The sequence below is a fragment of the Culex quinquefasciatus genome, chromosome 3 (assembly GCF_015732765.1).
Source record: "Culex quinquefasciatus strain JHB chromosome 3, VPISU_Cqui_1.0_pri_paternal, whole genome shotgun sequence".
Classification (NCBI taxonomy): Eukaryota; Metazoa; Arthropoda; class Insecta; order Diptera; family Culicidae; genus Culex; species Culex quinquefasciatus.
Window position 1 is genome coordinate 77,386,420 of NC_051863.1, and position 19,214 is coordinate 77,405,633.

The 19,214-nt window shown below is 37.6% G+C and overlaps 2 protein-coding genes across 2 annotated transcripts in view; one reads left to right on the forward strand and one right to left on the reverse strand.

The window, feature by feature from the left end:
* Nucleotides 1–3,468: 3,468 nt before the first annotated feature.
* LOC6037793 (cardioacceleratory peptide receptor) overlaps nt 3,469–19,214 on the reverse strand; it is a 161,614-nt gene continuing 145,868 nt past the window's right edge. The window contains exons 4-9 of the mRNA XM_038260045.1: nt 13,340–13,475; nt 10,878–11,075; nt 10,616–10,711; nt 10,162–10,335; nt 4,450–4,741; nt 3,469–4,376 (exon numbers count right to left, since the gene is read on the reverse strand). Coding sequence (XP_038115973.1) covers nt 4,163–4,376; nt 4,450–4,741; nt 10,162–10,335; nt 10,616–10,711; nt 10,878–11,075; nt 13,340–13,475 — 1,110 coding nt within the window. The 3' untranslated portion in view covers nt 3,469–4,162. The remainder of the gene's footprint in view (nt 4,377–4,449; nt 4,742–10,161; nt 10,336–10,615; nt 10,712–10,877; nt 11,076–13,339; nt 13,476–19,214) is intronic.
* On the forward strand, nt 14,063–17,350 carry LOC6037791 (toll-like receptor 3). Its single transcript, XM_038260044.1, has 2 exons — nt 14,063–14,164; nt 15,048–17,350. Exons 1-2 carry the CDS (start codon nt 14,145–14,147, stop codon nt 17,155–17,157), a joined length of 2,130 nt encoding a protein of 709 aa, XP_038115972.1. The 5' UTR covers nt 14,063–14,144; the 3' UTR covers nt 17,158–17,350.

Here is a 19,214-nt window from a genome sequence, read left to right on the forward strand (position 1 = left end):
CATTTTGTGCAGCTCACAATGCCTCGCCTTTTGACCTTCAAAGATCCTAAAAAAATTGATTTCAATCCTGATGTATTAAATATAAACCAAAAACTAACTTAATCCACCTATGTGGTTGGAGCCTTCCTCACTCATAACCAACAGTAGCTGCAAGGGGTTTCCAGCATCAAGGATTACTGACCAGTCTAAATGGAATTACCAGGATTACTGGCAATATGTCATGGATTACTTTGATTTCCCAGAATTACTTGGGATTTCAAGAAATCACTTAGAATTGCTCAAATTTATAAAAAAAAATAACTTGGAAATACTGCCTAGCTTCCAGCATATGGGTCATTCCACCTGAAGTGTGCAAGAAAAAATGCAAATTTGAAAATTACCATCTCCGATTCTGCTCAAATTTGGCAGAGCTGTTGAGACTATCAAAACATGCAAAAATCCCGAATTTCATCCAAATCGGACCACCCCCTCCATTTCTGTACCCTCCCAAAAAATCGACTTTTTGGCGATTTTTGAGCGAAACCCCTATTTTCAAACGGCGATAACTCAGGAACCACAAATCTTAGAGGGTCGGTCTTAGACTCAATTTTGAAGGAAATTGGACGTAGAATCCATTTCTGTGATCAAAATTTAGATTAAAATATGTTTTCTACCTGTATTGTGCAATTGAAAACTTTAAATGGCCGTATCTCAAAACAGCCCTATTTATTTTTTAAATTTGACCTCACCATCGTATTCCCCGTCCGATTTCACATAAGAATCACTTATCGACAGAAAGGAATATGTTTCGTTCCAGAGATATCGAATTTTAAAGTTTTGAGTATTTGAGATTACCTAAATTAGCTACACTCGCCGCCTCTGCTAGAAGCTCTAAGTCGTGCTGATCAATAACTGCTACCTGCTTTTATTGAAATACGATTTCATCCCAAATAATCATTAACAAAATAGACAAATATTGAATTAACACCATTGTAGGAAACTGCTGTATAATCTTAAATTAAAAAATAGTATACAGTGAATTTGTGTGCTAGCCCAATGGATAGCCCAAGAATGAAAGTCCCGCAGAGCTAGCTGGAAATTGCAACTGATCTTGTAAGTAACACTTGAGAAAAAGTGTACGATACATTATCGTGTTAAAAATTATGAATTAACATGCATAAAACTCTCGTGAAGCATGATTAAGGAGGAGGATTTCTGGAAAGTATAAAACTGAAAAATGTAAGTAAATCACAAAGATTAATCTGATTTATTATCTGATTAAGATCAAATTCAGTTGTGTTGATTTCGACACCGTCCGAACAATAATCTTTTTTTTGTTTGTCAATCATTTAGAAATTTTGAAAGACGATAAAGCTGCTGTCCACATGTAACAGAATTGAAAAAAAATCATCAATTATTCAGATGAAACTGGCTCACAATATAAAAATCGGTTTAATATGATCAACCTTTCAAACCGTAAGGCAGATATTATGGGGTTTTTGCTAAATGGCACTATTTCGCTACCGCACATGGCAATAGCTCTAGACCCCATGAGAGTTATTTCATCTACCACATCCAGCTCTACATTTGTTCTCACTTCAAATAATTTGATAAAGTGGGAAAAATGAGGAATTAAGAAAAATATAAAAATAAAAGAAAAATGATATTTTTTTGAAAATTGTATTGTAAAAACTCTGTAGCATTTGCAAATAAATATTCAAAGTTTAAATTTTACTTAATATGGTTTAATGACACTGAGATCACGAAGATCAGTGCATTGAAAATTACCCAATAAATATTCCTTAAACAAAAAATAGATTGTTCAAGGTATTGATTATCTCAAAATCGTATAAAATTATAAAAAATAATTCATCTTACAGAACACCAGGTAGTAATTATTCATCAGCACGACTTAGTGCTTCTAGCAGAGGCGGCGAGTGTAGCTAATTTAGGTAATCTCAAATACTCGAAACTTTAAATTTCGATATCTCTGGAACAAAACATATTCCTATCTGTCGATAAGTGAATCTTATGTAAAATCGGACGGGGAATACGATGGTGAGGTCAAATTTAAAAAAATAAATAGGGCTGTTTTGAGATACGGCCATATAAAGATTTCAATTGCACAATACAGGTAGAAAACATATTGTAATCTAAATTTTGATCACAGAAATGGATTCTACGTCCAATTTCCTTCAAAATTGAGTCTAAGACCGACCCTCAAAGATTTGTGGTTCCTGAGTTATCGCCGTTTGAAGATAGGGGTTTCGCTCAAAAATCACCAAAAAGTCGATTTTTTGGGAGGGTACAAAAATGGGAGGGGTGGTCCGATTTGGATGAAATTCGGGATTTTTGCATGTTTTGATAGTCTCAACAGCTCTGCCAAGTTTAGGCAGAATCGGAGATGGTAATTTTCAAGTGCTGTTCCGCTTCAGATGGAATGACCCATATTGAGAAAAGTCTTTGAAATTGGATCGAATGACAGTTGTCAAACGCACAAAACCACGTGCTTGGCAATAGTGCACAAAATTCCCTGTTTAAACAATTAATATGTTTAAACTTTTCTAAAATTTTACATAAATTGGTACCATTTTATTTGTTGTCATTTTTGTTTTTTATACATCTTAAACCAATTTTAAGCTGTTTAAGTCATGTCATATAGAAATAATCAAAAAATAAATATTTATAAAATACTTATTTAATTTGAATTAGAAATGTGGTGCATTCAAAGCACAACAGAGAACAGCAAAAATTTGTTTAAGCTATCTTAAAACTGCTATCCTTGTTTAGATTGATATTATTAGTATTGAGCTAATTCTATAAATTTAAAGCTTGAAAAACATAACAAATATAAAGAAAACATAGATTTTATTTTATATTTTTCCGTTTTCCGGGAAACTCAAAACTTGGGAAAATTGGACGTCCTGCTTGAAAATCATCGAATAATTGGGTAAATATCAACATCAGTGTACTTATCCAACTCGGTAAACCCTGTTGTATAAATGTACGACTCGCTCTGAAAAAATCTTCGTTTTGCAGTTTGTTGCTTAAGTTAAATAAACAGAAAATCAAAACCCAGGAAAATTGGACCCACATCTTTTGCTTCAATGAATAATCATTAAGCTGTGTAATGTTTGATTTGAATGTTTAATTTCCTTTTAAAACAGTTACATTAAATTCCTTTTTGTTAACAAATATTTTTCTCCTGGATTCAATGATGCGTTCAAATGATCGCAATATCGCGTTGCGTGACTGAATTGGAAAAAAATCATTTTGACGCAGTGAGACAGTATGTTTATTGTAGTGAGTCGAATGAAAAGACACAAAGAGAATGCAACCAGAATCTGTATTTAATTTGACTTTTATTTAATTACAGTGCCGATAGAACACAATTTTATTTTTTGTCTCCATCTTAATTTTTACTGCGCTTTTTTAATACAACTACAATTTTTCAAGGCTTTCGAACAGATTATAACTTGTATAAATTAGTTTTTTTATAATATCTTTATTTACTAACAACTCATAAACTATACGTAATGCTATTTTTCACAGGTGATTAAGTGGTTCAGCATATAAAATACACAGTTCAAATATCAGTCTAACAGATAATACGGAGTGAATAAAACACTTTACGCCGAACATCTTCCCTCTCCCTCTCCATCTAACTTCTGCCTCAACTTACTTCCAACGTTCGGCTAGTTATTCGACTCATTTTCGGTATCTTTTGTTTTCTTTTTGGTATACACTTGGTTATTACTGACAGTTAAAAGCACTTTTACAACGCTGGCTGCCTTCTTTGAAAATTTTTGAGTAAGGCTTAAAAGGCCCCCATCTGAACTGGCACTTACTTTACACTTTACAGAATGTGTGTGTGTGTTTTGGGGTGATGTCTATAGATCTATAACTTTTCTGAGTTGCACTTACTAATAAAATGGATTTTTACAACGATTCTTAAAGTACCTTATCAAATACTTGTTTGTTCTCGAAAAATGTTCTCAATGGTAACACGCGGTCAATTAAAAGTGTACAAATTTGACTAGATCTTTTTTGCTGTTTTGCTGCGCTTCGATGATTTGAAAGATTACGTTTTGTACCAGGATAGCTTCCGTCCACCAGGGCGTCCCGACGCCGTCCCCGTCATCACCGTCGTCTTGGTGGCGGCAGCGTCGGTTGACCCCTGCTGCTATACGATAACTCGCGACGTCCGGACGATGGTCGGAGGCCTCCGCGTGGACACCGTCAGCGAAGTGGTAAGGGTCCTCATAGAATCGCTGCTGTGCTGGTTCCGCAGCCGGTTTCCGTTCGCGGTCTGGCCACAGTCGTTGTGGCCGTTGGTGTCCTCTGGGCTGCCACAGCACAACCCGGACGACAGCAGCCATCGGAATGGTGGGAGTCTTCTGTGGATTAAAAGAGCAAAAACACATCATAAATTAGCATCACACCACAAAATAACCACAAATAAACCCGTACTTTAACGTCCTGACAAAGTGTGTCGAGAAGAGACAGTAGATGAGCGGGTTGGCGGCCGAATTGAGCGGGGCCAAACTTTGGATGAGCGTCGCAATCGCGATGTTGGTTTGCGTCTTCGGAATCTGCTCAAACACCTGCAGCAGATCGAACACGATGTACGGCGACCAGCAGAGCACGAACACGATCACGATCACGATGGTCATCTTGACGGTTTTCACCTTGGCCCGCGGGATGATGCCACGGGAGCTGGCCCGCCGACTGGCCAGGTCGGCACTCCCGTTGCGGTAGCGAACTGGAAAATGGAATAAACATTGGAGTTTATATCATTGAAATGTAAATTAACAAAAAAAAAGATATAAATGTATGTGTTTCTATTGGAATTCTGGTCTCTGACCAATGGAGTGGTCCAAATCTGGGCTTCCTCGGGGCCATCCCCTGAAATCAAAGATTGACCCATCACTAGGCTTAATTCCAAATTTTAACTCATTCTGACCTCGCGATCCTCTTCCTCTAGGCGCCCTTAAGATTTTACCAATTGGGGGGCTTCACCCTTTATTTTTAAGCTCTTTCAAAAAAAATAAAGGAAAATAAAAAAATCAAAACTACATCTAAGATGTTGACGGCTGTTTCTTAAAACCTAATATTGCAAACTTGTCGTTTATTAACAAAATAAATATGAAGACATTTGGATGTATTCAATTCAATTCGGTTTTATTGGTGAATAATCAAGATACAATAAGTTCTTTTGGGTACATAACAGAGTTTTGGAGTTCCTTACAGCTGTGTGTTACATCATAATCCATTTTGGAACTGTTCAAATCAAACCATCCACATTAACGACCCCCGGGTCTTTTGTGGTCTCTATTACAAGTTTCTGCTCGAACCTAGGAGTCCGAAGGCTTGAATGGGGAGAACACCCAAACCTCTTTTTACTCCAAGGAACCTTCGTCCCCAGTGTTTGAACTGACGACCTTTGGATTGCGAGTCCAACCGCCGCCAGCGATTCCACCGGAGTAGGCTTGGTTTGGTGTGTTGTTTGTACTTATGGCATGGAGACAACTCCTACACCTGGAATGACTTAACGGCCTAACAACCAAGGCCGGGACCGACATTTTACTTCCTCATTCGATGGAAGGTTGCAGCAGATGGGAATCGAACCCAGAATCATCCGCTTACAAAGCGGACAGCGTAACCATTCGGCCACGCACTGCTGTTATTGCTTGTAAATAAAGGTGTCACCAAGAGTAAGAAAAAAATAAAAAAAATAAACTTACTAAAATCGCAAGGGAAAGGGGATAGAAATAGAAAAAGCTTAAAATTGGATCACAGTTTTTTTATCCTTTACAGATGTGCTTGATCATCAGCTCCCTAAGAGCCAGGAATTGCCGGAAGCGACCACGCTGGCGAACGATCGCCCCCATCCAGGAGGGAACGCTGAGTTGCCCGCTGGAACCGTACGATGACCAGCTGTAGGCACGGTTACGCTCGTACTTCGCTGAGGAGGGTGGGACGCTGCTGCTTTCTTCTTCCTCTTTTCCTGCTCCTCGAGGTAGTTTTTCCGTGCGCTGCATCCACGGTAGTTGCTGGTATGGTTACCTCCACAGTTGGCGCACTTAATGCGCGCCTTGGTTTGCTCTGCCTTGTCCCCCAAGCCCGCTTTGCGCGGCAGTGCACACGCCTCAGAGAGGTGTGATTCACCGCACTTCACACAGCGGGGCGGGAGGTTGCAGTTCCGCGAGCCGTGGCGTGATTTTTACGGTGCCGCGGTCGAAGTACAACAGGTACAGAGTGTGCGTACCTGTGACTGTTGTCTTCCGCGAGAGGACTTTTATGTCACGCGGCGTTATGCCAGCACCCGAGAGGTCCTTCTTGAGGTCGGAGATCGGGCGGTCTTGGTACCCCCTGCAAGACGACCTTAATGGCAGTCTTTTGCACGGGGTCGAAGTTCTTTTCGTCAAATCGTCAGTTGTGTGCTATCTTGTGACAACGACCATTTAGTACTTTTCGAGAAAATCGATTTTTAAAGTTTGTTGGTAAATAATTTCAAAACTATGAATGATAGAGCCAAACTTTTTGAAGCAATCGGTTTGTATACTGTCGCTTAACAAACGCTATAAGTTTCAACTAATTTGGTTACACCAGTTAAAAGATACAGTAAATAATGTAAACAAAAATCTGAAAAGCACGTGTCACAAGTGTGTTTCGAAAGTAAAATTGTACTACGTGTCACAAGTGTGCACAGAATTACCAAACAAACTAAAATAAGCTCAAATCAATGGTTTAATCGACTTAATCAGTATATTTTTATAAACAAAAGGTTGCATTGCCTTTAGAAAGTATGTGTGTACATAAATTTGTGAAAAACAAGAAAAATTTTCCACATTTTCCAACAACATGTATGACGTGTCACAAGTGTGCACAATCATTTTGATGATAAATTGGTCTATGTCACAAGTATGTATTGCAATATCCGGGAAACGGAAGCGAGTTTCCAAAATCGGGTTAAAGCATATTGTAGTGTTTGTTAAGTATAGCAAAACGTCATCATTAACTCATTTTCGACCAAAATGGTCTCTGTCACAAGATAGCACACAGCTGACGAAATGTGTAAACTTGCACTGACGACTTACCGATTTTCAGACAATATCCGAGGCCTTCCAGCAACTCGTCAACATCGTCCGCCAACGTGTCCAAAACAAAAATTGGAGGTGGTCTACGTTCCTTTGGAGGATTGTTCTTTTTTGACGTCGACACTTTCTTCCGTGCACGACCATCGTCGTCGCCGTCGTCGGTAGTGCTGCTTAGAGAGCCTGGATCTTATTAGAGAACGGACATCTCAAACCAAAAGTACCAATCGAAGCACGAGAACTGTCAAACGGAGGTACCAATCGAGCAAAATCCTTTGTCTTATGCTCGATTGGTACCTCCGTTTGACAGTTCTCGTGCTTCGATTGGTACTTTTGGTTTGAGATGTCCGTTCTCTAATAAGATCCAGGCTCTCTAGTGCTGCTACCGTCGGTGTTGTTGTTTTCTTCGTCGTCGCTCAGCATCTGGAACTCGTTCCTGATCGGGATGTTGGCGGATGTTGAAGTGCCACTGGCTGTGGCACTAGAAATACCTGAGCGGGTCCTCACTGGTGATCTCGAAACATATCCGGGATGTAGATACTTTTTGTCGATTTCATCTGCGCTCACGCTCCCCTGCGCGATGGCGGCCGACACGGCGTTGATTTGTTTACCTTTTTGCACACGGCCGGTAGACGAACTTCGCGGGTTTTTCGAGACCGCACTCGAACTGCCACGGTCACGGCCGGCCTTTGACATGCTGGAGAAGCAAACTCGCGGGTAATCACAATCAACTACGGCGAAAAATTTAGAAAAAACGGTAGTAGGTACTGCTGCTTGCTCTCGTGCGTACACGAAGGTCGACATTGGATGTACCATTGCCCAGATACAGCTATTTTAGTTTAGCATTTCCAAAAAACGGGTGCCACGGTACCCAACACCACTTTGACCAAATTGGCTCAAAATTTTGGTAAAATTATGGTGAAGACTCATTAAACCGTTTCCGCGTGCATGACGAAGGTCGATTTCTAAAAACTTGATTTAACCCTTTCGAATGGCAAAATTAAATTGATAACTCCTTTATTTGACGTCGTAGCCAAATGGTGTCTTGGGAAGAGTTGTTGTACTTGATAAGGGCTATCTTTTAAAGTTTTTGTCATACAGGGTGTCAACCAAAAACTAACTTTGTTGGATGACGTTGTAGGGCTTTGGTGTCTTGGGCAATGTTGTAGAGAAGAAAATTTCATGAAAGTTTGTCCAAGGTGCAAAATTTGTAGCTCTGAATCTACTCGAGATATACGCCATTTTTTCAAAAATGATCCATACAAGCACTTTATTGGTGATAACTCAAAATGTTAGCAGCGGCCTACTATGTTCTGAAGAGTTGTTTATGACATAAAGTTAGGGGCAGAATGGCCCATGGGGGCAGAATGGGCCTCCTTTGGTTTTGGGCTTTAGAATGGATTTAGACCAACCGTAAGGCAAGGGTCTTATAAAGGACGTCAAATAACATCACCATACCGAAAACGACGTTTGAATTCATTGTATTTTTCGAATTATGAGCAAAAATGTAAATTATTGACAAAACCACGCAAATGTTGTTTATTTCGAGGTTTTTAAATAAGCTTTCTGAAAAGTTGGATTGTTTGAAAAGTTTGTACAATGCTTATAATGTTACTAGACGTTACTACCAAGGTATGCAAACAACAACGGAACCTTCAAATCATTTAGAGGCTTGGTGGTGGAAGTGTTAAATTAAAATCCACTTGGGGGCAGAATGGACCACCCTTTTTCTGCCTTATAAAAACAATCAAAAGTTACGAAATTCGAGCCAATTGGATTATTTCGCTCCTGGTAGCTTCACAAATCACGTTTAATGCAACATTAGTTGATTTTTTAGTTGTTTTGATGCCTATTTGTAAAAATAATGTCATATTACAACATATTAACACTATTTTCAAAAATGTTTGTTTTGGTAAGTGACTATTTTTATAAAAGTGGTCTAACTTCATGGAAACTATGTTAGGAAGGTCCCTTAAGTCATTTCTTATCTCCCTTCAACGTTGTATTAGACGAAATGGCTTGTTTTCTAAGGTGGCCCATTCTGCCCCGCAGGGTGGCAAGGTTTTTAATCAATCAATTGTCATAAAGCCAAATCCATCATTATCTTGAAATGAATATTGTTTGAAATGCTGAAATTGTATAAATTACTTTTCTTATGTAATTTATACAATTTCAGCATTGTATAAATTACATAAGAAAAGTAATATCTCAAAAGGGAAAACTACAGTAGGGAATGTATTTTTTTTTTGTTTACACCATAGGAATCGATAGACACCAAAATCTCGAATTGCATTTTTTTCTCATAATAACGGTATTTTGAGCACCGTGCTTCACAGATCCCAAAAATCGATTTCAATCCTGCGATATTCAATAAAAACCGAAATCACTCTGTGCATTGTTGTCAATTTTCATATGATAGCAGATTTAATTTTGCCTTGCTATCTTGACATAACCTGAAAATTGATGTAAGAGCGAAATTGTTCGAAAACTAGTAGGAATCTCGCAATCGAGAACGCCAAGGCAATGCTGTAGAGCGAATAATTTGATTTTGATTTTTTTTTACAGCTTTGGTAGAAGAAAAAGTTCTCGTATGATTGGAAGGTTAAGCACTAGCTCGTAACTCCATCCCATTCAATGATTATCACTGTTTAAACAACTTATTTTGTGAAACTGTTGATAGAATCTTTCTTGCTCACTTCCCATGGGAAGGATTCTTTTAAAATTGGTTTGTAAAAATCTTGCCGTCAACATCGATGGTAATTATTAATCAGATTTCATGCTTTTTGGATTTTTCTGTAAATATATCAATATATTTTTTAAAAGTACCGATAAACTGAACATAATTTGAAATGCTTTGTTGTATAGATAAGTGTTAAAATAGACGTAATAAACAAACATTCTTCTTTTTTAATTTAGGACAGTTCCCTCCTGTCTGCCATGTGAAAATCTACATAATAGCAATTTACGTTCATGATTCGGTACAATGGTGGGCATTCAAAATGTTCCATGCATAACTTATGATACTGTTTTTGATAAACAAACTCGCTGGTCCCCCCCTTCCCCTTACCACACTATCTATACTTACACTTGCCGCCGACCGGTCCCAGCATCGACCCTTTCGACCAGATTGTTTTGATGATGATTACGTAGCACGCCGATATGATGAACGCCGGCACGACGAACAAAGACGTGGCCACCCAGCACATGTACAGCTGCCACCGGAGCGCATTTCCGAGATCGATCCAACACTGGAGCTGATCTGTGTGAAGTAAAGGAACCGGAAAAAGGTAGGATTTCATCGCCTTCATCTCTTAAAACCTTTCATCATCATCATCATTGGTACATAGCGAAAGAGTCTCTTGGTTCAATTTGTAATTTTTAGAATTTTAGATAACCGACATCTTCATTTAATAAATTTTCGATTAGATGGGAGATAAGCATTTAAAACTTAAAATTTAAAATAAAAGAGAAAAATGTGTCAAGAGAGGCGGACACTACATCCGACAACACGTGGGTGTGCAGTGCACCACAATACTAACCTTGAATAACACGTTCCTCGTACAGGTAGAACATGGGTGATGAAAACACCGCGCTGAAACCCCAAGCAGCCGCCACCAGTCTTCGAGCTCTCTTCCCTGTGGGGAGGTTGGAAAATAGTTTCAGAATGTACTACTACTAGCCATGCCCTCTGACTAAACGTAATATATCCTCCCCCCCGGTGAAGCTGCCTTGTGGTGGCAACACGTGACGTGACACAGTGGGACAATGATTGGCAATGAATGACCACAAAAAAGGACTTACAACATCCGGAAAAGTTCATCGGATGGGTAATCGCATCGTAGCGATCGATACTGAGCGCCACCAGGACATAGGTGGACGCGTACGTGACCCACACCTGGATGAACCGTATCACCTTGCAGGCCACGTTCCCGGCCAGCCACGAGATGGTAATCCGCTGCACGATGTCCGTCAGCACGCTCAGCAGACCGACGCTGAGATCTGCGAGGGAGGGAAATAGGAAAGAATCGTTTGTGAGAAATAATATTATCACCGAATAAGCATTTTGTCGATTTTTCTATTTGCTTAAAGTTTTTTTTTAATATTTGAACTGCACCTCGTCTTTTTGAATTCAAAAGAAAATCTCACAGAAGTTAATGAAAATATCACTAAATTAAGGAAAGATAAAAATGTCGAAACATCCTTTTTCAAAATGTTCGAAAAAATAATTGATTGTGTCACGTTCCCCCGAAAACCATTGCCTAGAAAACCGTTCCTTTCGTTTCCTTTCAGTTTTTTTTACCGAAATATTAGGGATTGATGAAAAGTTATTTCAAAGATGAGATTTTTTGGAGTTTCTTAGAAAATATAAAAATTGGATAAAGTAATCTTATCCATGCTAAGAAATTTTCCTTTCTTTGTTGACAACAATTCTTGAGAAAATAACAGAAAATATAAATTCGGCCTATGACTAGTTTTATTATTCTAAGAAATTTTCCCTTCTTTTTCGGTAATGTTAAATTTATTACACAAATTGCCGAATAAATTGCAGTTTCTTCTTATTTTTCGGTTTTTCCGTGAATGCTATTTTTATTTTGCAAAGAAGAAAAATGCTAGTTAAAATAAAAATTATATTATGGGTGTCATTTGGTTTTCATTTGACATATTGAACCTTTGGCATATTGCTCATTTTGCATGATGATTTAAATTTCTAACTATTTTTTACTAGAATCGCTTTAGAAACGGCTTTCTAAATTTATTTTAAGGTGACAAAAATTTAATTTTCCTTTTTTGGAGAGGAAAACTCTCTTGACTTACAATAACTGCTAACTTACACTAACTGATTAATTTTTCCTTCTTTTAAGACGGTCTCCTGACACAAGTTGAATTTCACCTTCTTTAAAGAAGGGAAACTGTCTTGTGATAACTGCTAACAGAAGTTGAATTTTCACTTTAAAGTTTTGTTTTTCTTGTTTTCTTTTTTGTTCTCATATGAAAAAACTCTCTTGACTAGTGATAACAAATTTAAAAAGTTGTGTAAGTGGTCAAGAATTTTTTACCTTACTTAAAGAAGGACAAATTTAACTCGTGTCAGCAGTTATCACAAGGCTATATTTTTTTTTCCTTTTCTTAAAGAAGGGAAAACTCTCCTCGATCTCGATCTAGATATAACGATCGTAGTTTGTCAATGGTAAGTCAAAACAAACCTAAGCTTCAAAAATGTCATAGATTAAAAACATTTTCAAAATTCTCAAAAAAAAAAATCAAAATTAAAAAAAATATAGAAATTTGAATTTAAAAAATCAAAACTAGAGGGTGACGAGCGGGAATTCCCGGGAAATCGACCATTTTTTTACCTTTCGATTCCCGGGAAATTTGGTCGAGACTCCCGGGAAATTTCAAATTCATAAAAATCGAAGCAAAATTATATAAACTTATCAGTAAAACATTTAAAAAATCGAAATTGTTTAGAACATTGGATGTTTAATGTTCAAATAAACCAATGCTGATCTAAAATTCTTATTCAGAAAGTGTAAATTTTAACTCATCATGGACCCCAAAATTTACTTTAAAACATACTTAGCTGTTGCACCCCAGAAATGAAGTCTAAAGTTTTTCAAATATTATTTTTATTTATTATTTCTGAGAGGGAAAAGCCTTTAAATTTTAAGTATAATTTCCATGTTTTCTTTCGAGCATTGTAATCGTCATAATCTTGTTTTTTTTTATTCTCATTAAGTTAATGACGCTTTATCAAGGTTTTTTTTTTAATTTCAATAAGTCATTTCATTTTGTGTTTCGCATCAACCTCATTATAAAATTATATTTTGGAAAATCTTGATCTGCCAAATGTAAACATTCGGGTTTTCCTGTTTACTATTTCTTGAATGAATATGTACAATTGATCTTAAAAGGGGACAGAAAACGAATTTAAACTGTTGTTCTGCGTCGTTTTATTTATCATATATTGCAATAATCCCGATACTAGGAAATTATACATTAACGTTTTTACATCACAATAATCTAATAACAATTTTTTGCTTTTATTGAAAAATCACTCAGTGTGAATTAAGATTCGTAGACATTTTAACTTACAGTTTTGAGTCCTTAAAAGCTCAAGAAACGATCTTGTATTTGCAGATTCAGTATGAAAGTTTTATTAAAATATTTAAAAAATAACTTTGGTTTGAACTAACTATTTGTGGACCTTTTCAAAATTAATTCACTTGATATTAAAGTGATATAATTGGAAGTGTTCTACTTACCGGCTATCGCCAGCTGCTTGATGAAGAAGTTCATCCGAGATTTTCGATTTTTGTTCATAAAGAGCGTTACTAACACAGCCAGGTTACCTAGTACGATTACTATAAATAAAATCCATAATACTGCAAATTGCTCAGTCTGAAAAGGGAAAAGATGTACATAAATTGATTAGTTATTCAACGTATTCGATTTTTTTGGTTTGAAATCGTTTGTGCTTTTGGTTTATTTTATTCGGTTCGATTCGATAGTAGTGTTTATGTTTAAAGTAGCAAAATAAATCAAAATTTAATACAATCTCACATCATTGATTCTTTATCTTCGTCCAGTTTGGTTTGTTTACCCAAAACATTTGCTTAAAGATGTTTACTAAAGACTTCCTCGGCAGGCTTGATTTTGCGACGACATTTGAAGCCCGGCATCAGTGGTGTATGAACAACAAACACTGCTGCGGCTTGCATATATGTTATACATAAGAGCCTCTTCCATGAATTTCCATTCGCGTTTCCGTTGATAAGATTACCATGCTGCTGCAGCTATTTATATGTATGAAATTGTATCATATGCTCCAGACTGTAATACGCTTTCAAAAAGACCAAAGTTTACTGTTAGTTTCAGTTCAATTGAGTGAATTTTTTCAACTCGAAACTTATATTGAAATTGAATTTCAAGTACATTGCAGCCCTCTTCAAAAGTGATTTTATTTTGCGATGCTTTTAGAAAGCCCTTCTTTCCGATAGATTTAGTTCTTCTGGAGCAGCGAGTTGAAAAACACGCCTAAGTAGATTTTGCATAGATTTTGTTGTGATCATGTGGTTTGTGCTGTTGAGGTAGGTTCATTCTTGTTACTTAGGAAAAACTACGAGAATGTTTAAAAAAATGTTTTTGTCATATTGAGACACTTTTGAATGGTTTAGTTTTTTTGCGTTCTAGTTTCTAAGCCATGTAGGTTGTAACCTCTACCAGAGTCAAATTTAATCGTATGAAAATAGTCAAGTCAACAAAACACTACTTAACTCTTAATGGTCTTGATTTTATTTTGGTTAACATTGTCGATCACATTTGATTTTAACTGTCAAATTGTATGCGTTAGAAACCTTGTTTGAAACTAGCATTTATGAGGACATTTTTGGTTTCAGACACATTTTTTTTTAAATTATCGATTTTTTCTATGATGACATTTTTATGCGTCAAAAGAAACCAGAACTACTCAAATCGGTTAAGGCCGTTGCAAATATTTTTTGAAGTTTATGTCCCTCGACTCTGACTCTGAAAGTAAAAAATTTGAATGACAGGCCACGGTTTCAACATTTGAATGAAAAAGTGTTTTAAAATGCATTATACACCTGTCCAGTTGTTTTGCAATCATAAGTTTCCAAAATTTCTAAGTATTGACAAAAATTTTATTTTCAAAATATTTTTAAACAAACCCAATAAGCTAAATATGACTATCAATGCAGAAAAGGCGTTTTAGATTGTTTTGAGTTGATTTGGATTCATTGGAAATAGAATTTTCCAGTTTGATGAAAAAATATTTTTTTTGCCTTGATTTTTCGAACCAATTTTGAAAGGGGGAGGGGGGAAGGTGACATAAACTTTGAAAAATATTTGCAACGGCCTAAGATAATATCAAAAACATTAATAAATACGTTCCCTTGTTGAACTTGGTAGTTCTCACAATAAATTTCCCAAAATTACGAACTCCCTTTTCAGATGCACGCTCTTCCTGGCGCTGGCTGGGACCGGTAGCTTCGTCCACGCCCTCACGGCCAGCTGTAGCGAAGGAAACAGTGGCTACTACGACAACTCCCGTAACTGCACCTTTCGAAACGTGATCGTCGACGACGTCGCCACGACCGTCACTTTTAGCAGCGGCAGCGGTTACCGGTACAACACGCCGTACCACTTCCGGTTTGTCGACTCGAAGCTGATTGAAGTTCCGCGCAAGATTTTCGACTCGTACTCCACGGTCCAACTGCTGGGCGTGGCCGAGTGCAGCATCGAAAGCATCAGCCGGTACACATTCGAGAAGGCTTCGTCGTTGCTTTTGCTGAATTTGTCGACCAACAGTTTGCAGGAGGTTAAAAATTATGTGTTCACGGGTGCGTCCAGTTTGAACCACTTGGATTTGAGCAACAACAACATCAGCGTGATTGAGGAAAAGGCTTTTGCTAATTTGTACGAGCTGACTTCACTCTTTTTGGCGGGGAATTCGTTGAAAGCTTTGGAAGAGGCGGTTTTTGCCCCACTTACGAAGCTGCGGAAAATTAGCATGGCGAGGAATCAGCTGCAGATTTTGTCAAACGAACTGTTTCTCCATAATACTGCTCTTACGATGGTGTTTTTGCAAAATAATCAACTGGTAATGCTGGAAAAAGATATGTTCCAGAATGTTGAGGGTTTGGAGTATTTGTGGTTGAAGAACAATAATCTAACATCATTAGAATTTAACGACTTGAATGTGAAAATTATTGGCGTAACAAACAATCAGTTGAAGAAAATCAAGCTAAATCCCAGCGTTCAACAGCTGTTTGCTTCGAACAACAGCATCTCGACGATAGAAGCTGATGATTTTGCTAAGCTGAAGATTAAAAGTCTAGACTTGGCATGGAACAATCTAACCTCACTGGATTCAATTAGCCAAATAACGGCGGTGGAGCTTATGGATTTGTCTCATAATGCGCTTGGTCCACTCAAGTTGACCAGCTTCGCAAAGCTAACCAATCTGATTGATTTGAACTTGGAAGACACAAAAATTTCCAACTTACAACATGGTACTTTTTCCCAGTTGTCATCCCTCAAACGGCTCGATATTTCGTACAACAAGTTAAATCGTATCGATGTAGATATTTTTACCTCTTCGCACCACCTTGAAGAACTGTACATCGATGGCAATCGCCTAAAGGAGTTCAGCTACCAGGAAATTCACAAAATTTTCCCTCAGATGAACAAAATCAGCATCGCCGACAATTACTGGAACTGCACGTTCCTCACGAAAATGATTCGCAGTTTGAACACCCAGACGATTGTGGTCGGAGGATTTAAATCAGAGTCCCTTATCGCAGACAAAACCAACGTCAAGGGAATCTACTGTACGGACGATACCAACCCCCTAAATGAGTGGAATACCACCCTGAAGCACCTGGACAAGTATTTGAACAACTCCGAGCCAATCGTAGACACCACCGAAATCAAGCAAATTATGCAAAATGCAATCGACGACATCGAGAAATTTAACGAGCAAAAAATGGCACTCGCCAACACTTCTGAAAAACTCGAGGGAGAAATACTGGATCTAACGAAAAAACAATTGGCCCTGGAAAATGACCTCATTCAGGTGAAGCAAACGATTCTGGACGTAAAACTGTCCCAGCTGCAAAATGCAACCACCAACGACACCTTCGTCTCCAGTGATTTGAAACGAATGATGACCGAACTAAACGTTTTAACGGAGACCAAGTTCAACCTCACCAGCCAAAAGCTAGAGCTGAAAATCTACGAACAGTCGTTCAAAATCGATAAATTCATGGACAAAATCAACGAAAACGCGGAAAAACTTCTCATCCTACGCAAACAGCTCGATCAAACCGCCAATCCCGCCTTCGCAAGCTACAATCCCGCCACGTTCCAAGGACTCAAGTCCGAACCATCCACTGCCGGCTCTTCCCACACCCTCACCATAGTGATTATGGGTACTCTGATCGTGCTACTCGTGGCTGCACTTGCGGTTCTGTATCGAAAATCACGCCGGGTTACACTGCGCGGTAAAAATTGTTACAGCACTTCGAACACGCTCGCAACCATGATGGACAACGATATCTAGAACACGGGCAGTTGACGCAGTTTGCACACTTCCGCTGCTATTTTGATAAGGATTGGAAGTGATAAATTGAGAGCTGAAGCATCAATAGCCAAGTAGCCAGCTGTATCACTTGTTTTGTGGCTTATCACAGTACAACCGTTTATGATTTGATTTATATTGTTGCATTACACTTGTGAATAAAGATTTGATTTTATGTTTTCTTTCTTTTTTCATCGGTTAAATTTTTCAATTTTTGTTGTTATGGGTGAAGTTCTGTATTCTCAACACTAACTGGTATTTGACAAAAAAAAAAATATGTGCACTAAAAACACATGCACATTTTTTTTGAAAGGTCCAATAAACATAGTTTTCATTTTTTGCTATTTTTTTAGTACCGAAAGCCCCCAAAAGCAAAAAAATAATCAAATTGTGTGTCTCTCTTGATATGGACATGGGTGCAAGAATGATTATCATAAAAGACTTCAAAATCATTTTTGTAATTTTGTAAGAGAAATCATATTAGGGTAATTCTCCGCCAACTCACACAGCAGTTGCCCCGACCCCTCTTCGATTTGCGTGAAACTTTGTCCTAAGGGGTAACTTTTGTCCCTGATCACGAATCCGAGGTCCGTTTTTGATATCTCGTGACGGAGGGCGGTACGACCCTTCCATTTTTGCACATGCGAAAAAGAGGTGTTTTTCAATAATTTGCAGCCTGAAACGGTGATGAGATAGAAATTTGGTGTCAAAGGGACTTTTATGTAAAATTAGACGCCCGATTTGATGGCGTAATCAGAATTCCGAAAAACGTATTTTCATCGAAAAACACTAAAAAGTTTTAAAATTCTCCCATTTTCCGTTACTCGACTGTAAAAATTTTGGAACATGTCATTTTATGGGAAATTTAATGTACTTTTCGAATCTATATTGTCCCAGAAGGGTCATTTTTCATTTAGAACAAAATTTTTCATTTTAAAATTTCGTGTTTTTCTAACTTTGCAGGGTTATTTTTAGAGTGTAACAATGTTCTACAAAGTTGTAGAGCAGACAATTACAAAAATTTGATATATATACATAAGGGTTTGCTTATAAACATCACAAGTTATCACGATTTTACGAAAAAAGTTTTAAAAAGTTGGTCGTCATCGATCATGGCCGTTCATGGTCACCCGCGACAGACACGGACGACGAAACAAAGAGAAACGAAAAAGTAACTTTTTCAAAACTTTTTTTCGTAAAATCGCGATAACTTGTGATGTTTATAAGCAAACCCCTTATGTCTATATATCAAAATTTTTGTAATTGTCTGCTCTACAACTTTGCAGAACATTGTTACACTCTAAAAATAACCCTGCAAAGTTAGAAAAACACGAAATTTTAAAATGAAAAATTGTGTTCTAAATGAAAAATGACCCTTCTGGGACAATGTAGATTCGAAAAGTACATTAAATTTCCCATAAAATGACATGTTCCAAAATTTTTACAGTCGAGTAACGGAAAATGGGAGAATTTTAAAACTTTTTATTGTTTTTCGATGAAAATACGTTTTTCGGAATTCTGAGTACGTCATCAAATCGGGCGTCTAATTTTACATAAAAGTCCCTTTGATGCCAAATTTCTATCTCATCACCGTTTCAGGCTGCAAATTATTGAAAAACACCTCTTTTTCGCATGTTCAAAATGGAAGGGGTCGTACCGCCCTCCGTCACGAGATATCAAAAAACGGACCTCGGATTCGTGATCAGGGACAAAAGTTACCCCTTAGGGCAAAGTTTCACGCAAATCGAAGAGGGGTCGGGGCAACTTTTCCCGATTTCGTGTGAGTTGGTAGAGAATTACCCATTAGCAAAAATTACAAAATAGTATATGAGTAATTCCCTACGTTTTCGTAAAACGACTTTCTCCGTATTTTATTAATTTAAATGGAAATCGGCCTCTATATCAAAAGAGGCCATTTCACATAATTAGTTTTGCCGTAAATGCTCCATAAAATTTTGCAAGCTTAATGGGAATGCGATTTTTTAAAAATCTGTACCTTAGGAAAGGCTATGTCTTCCTTGCCTCACTGAGGAAAGGCT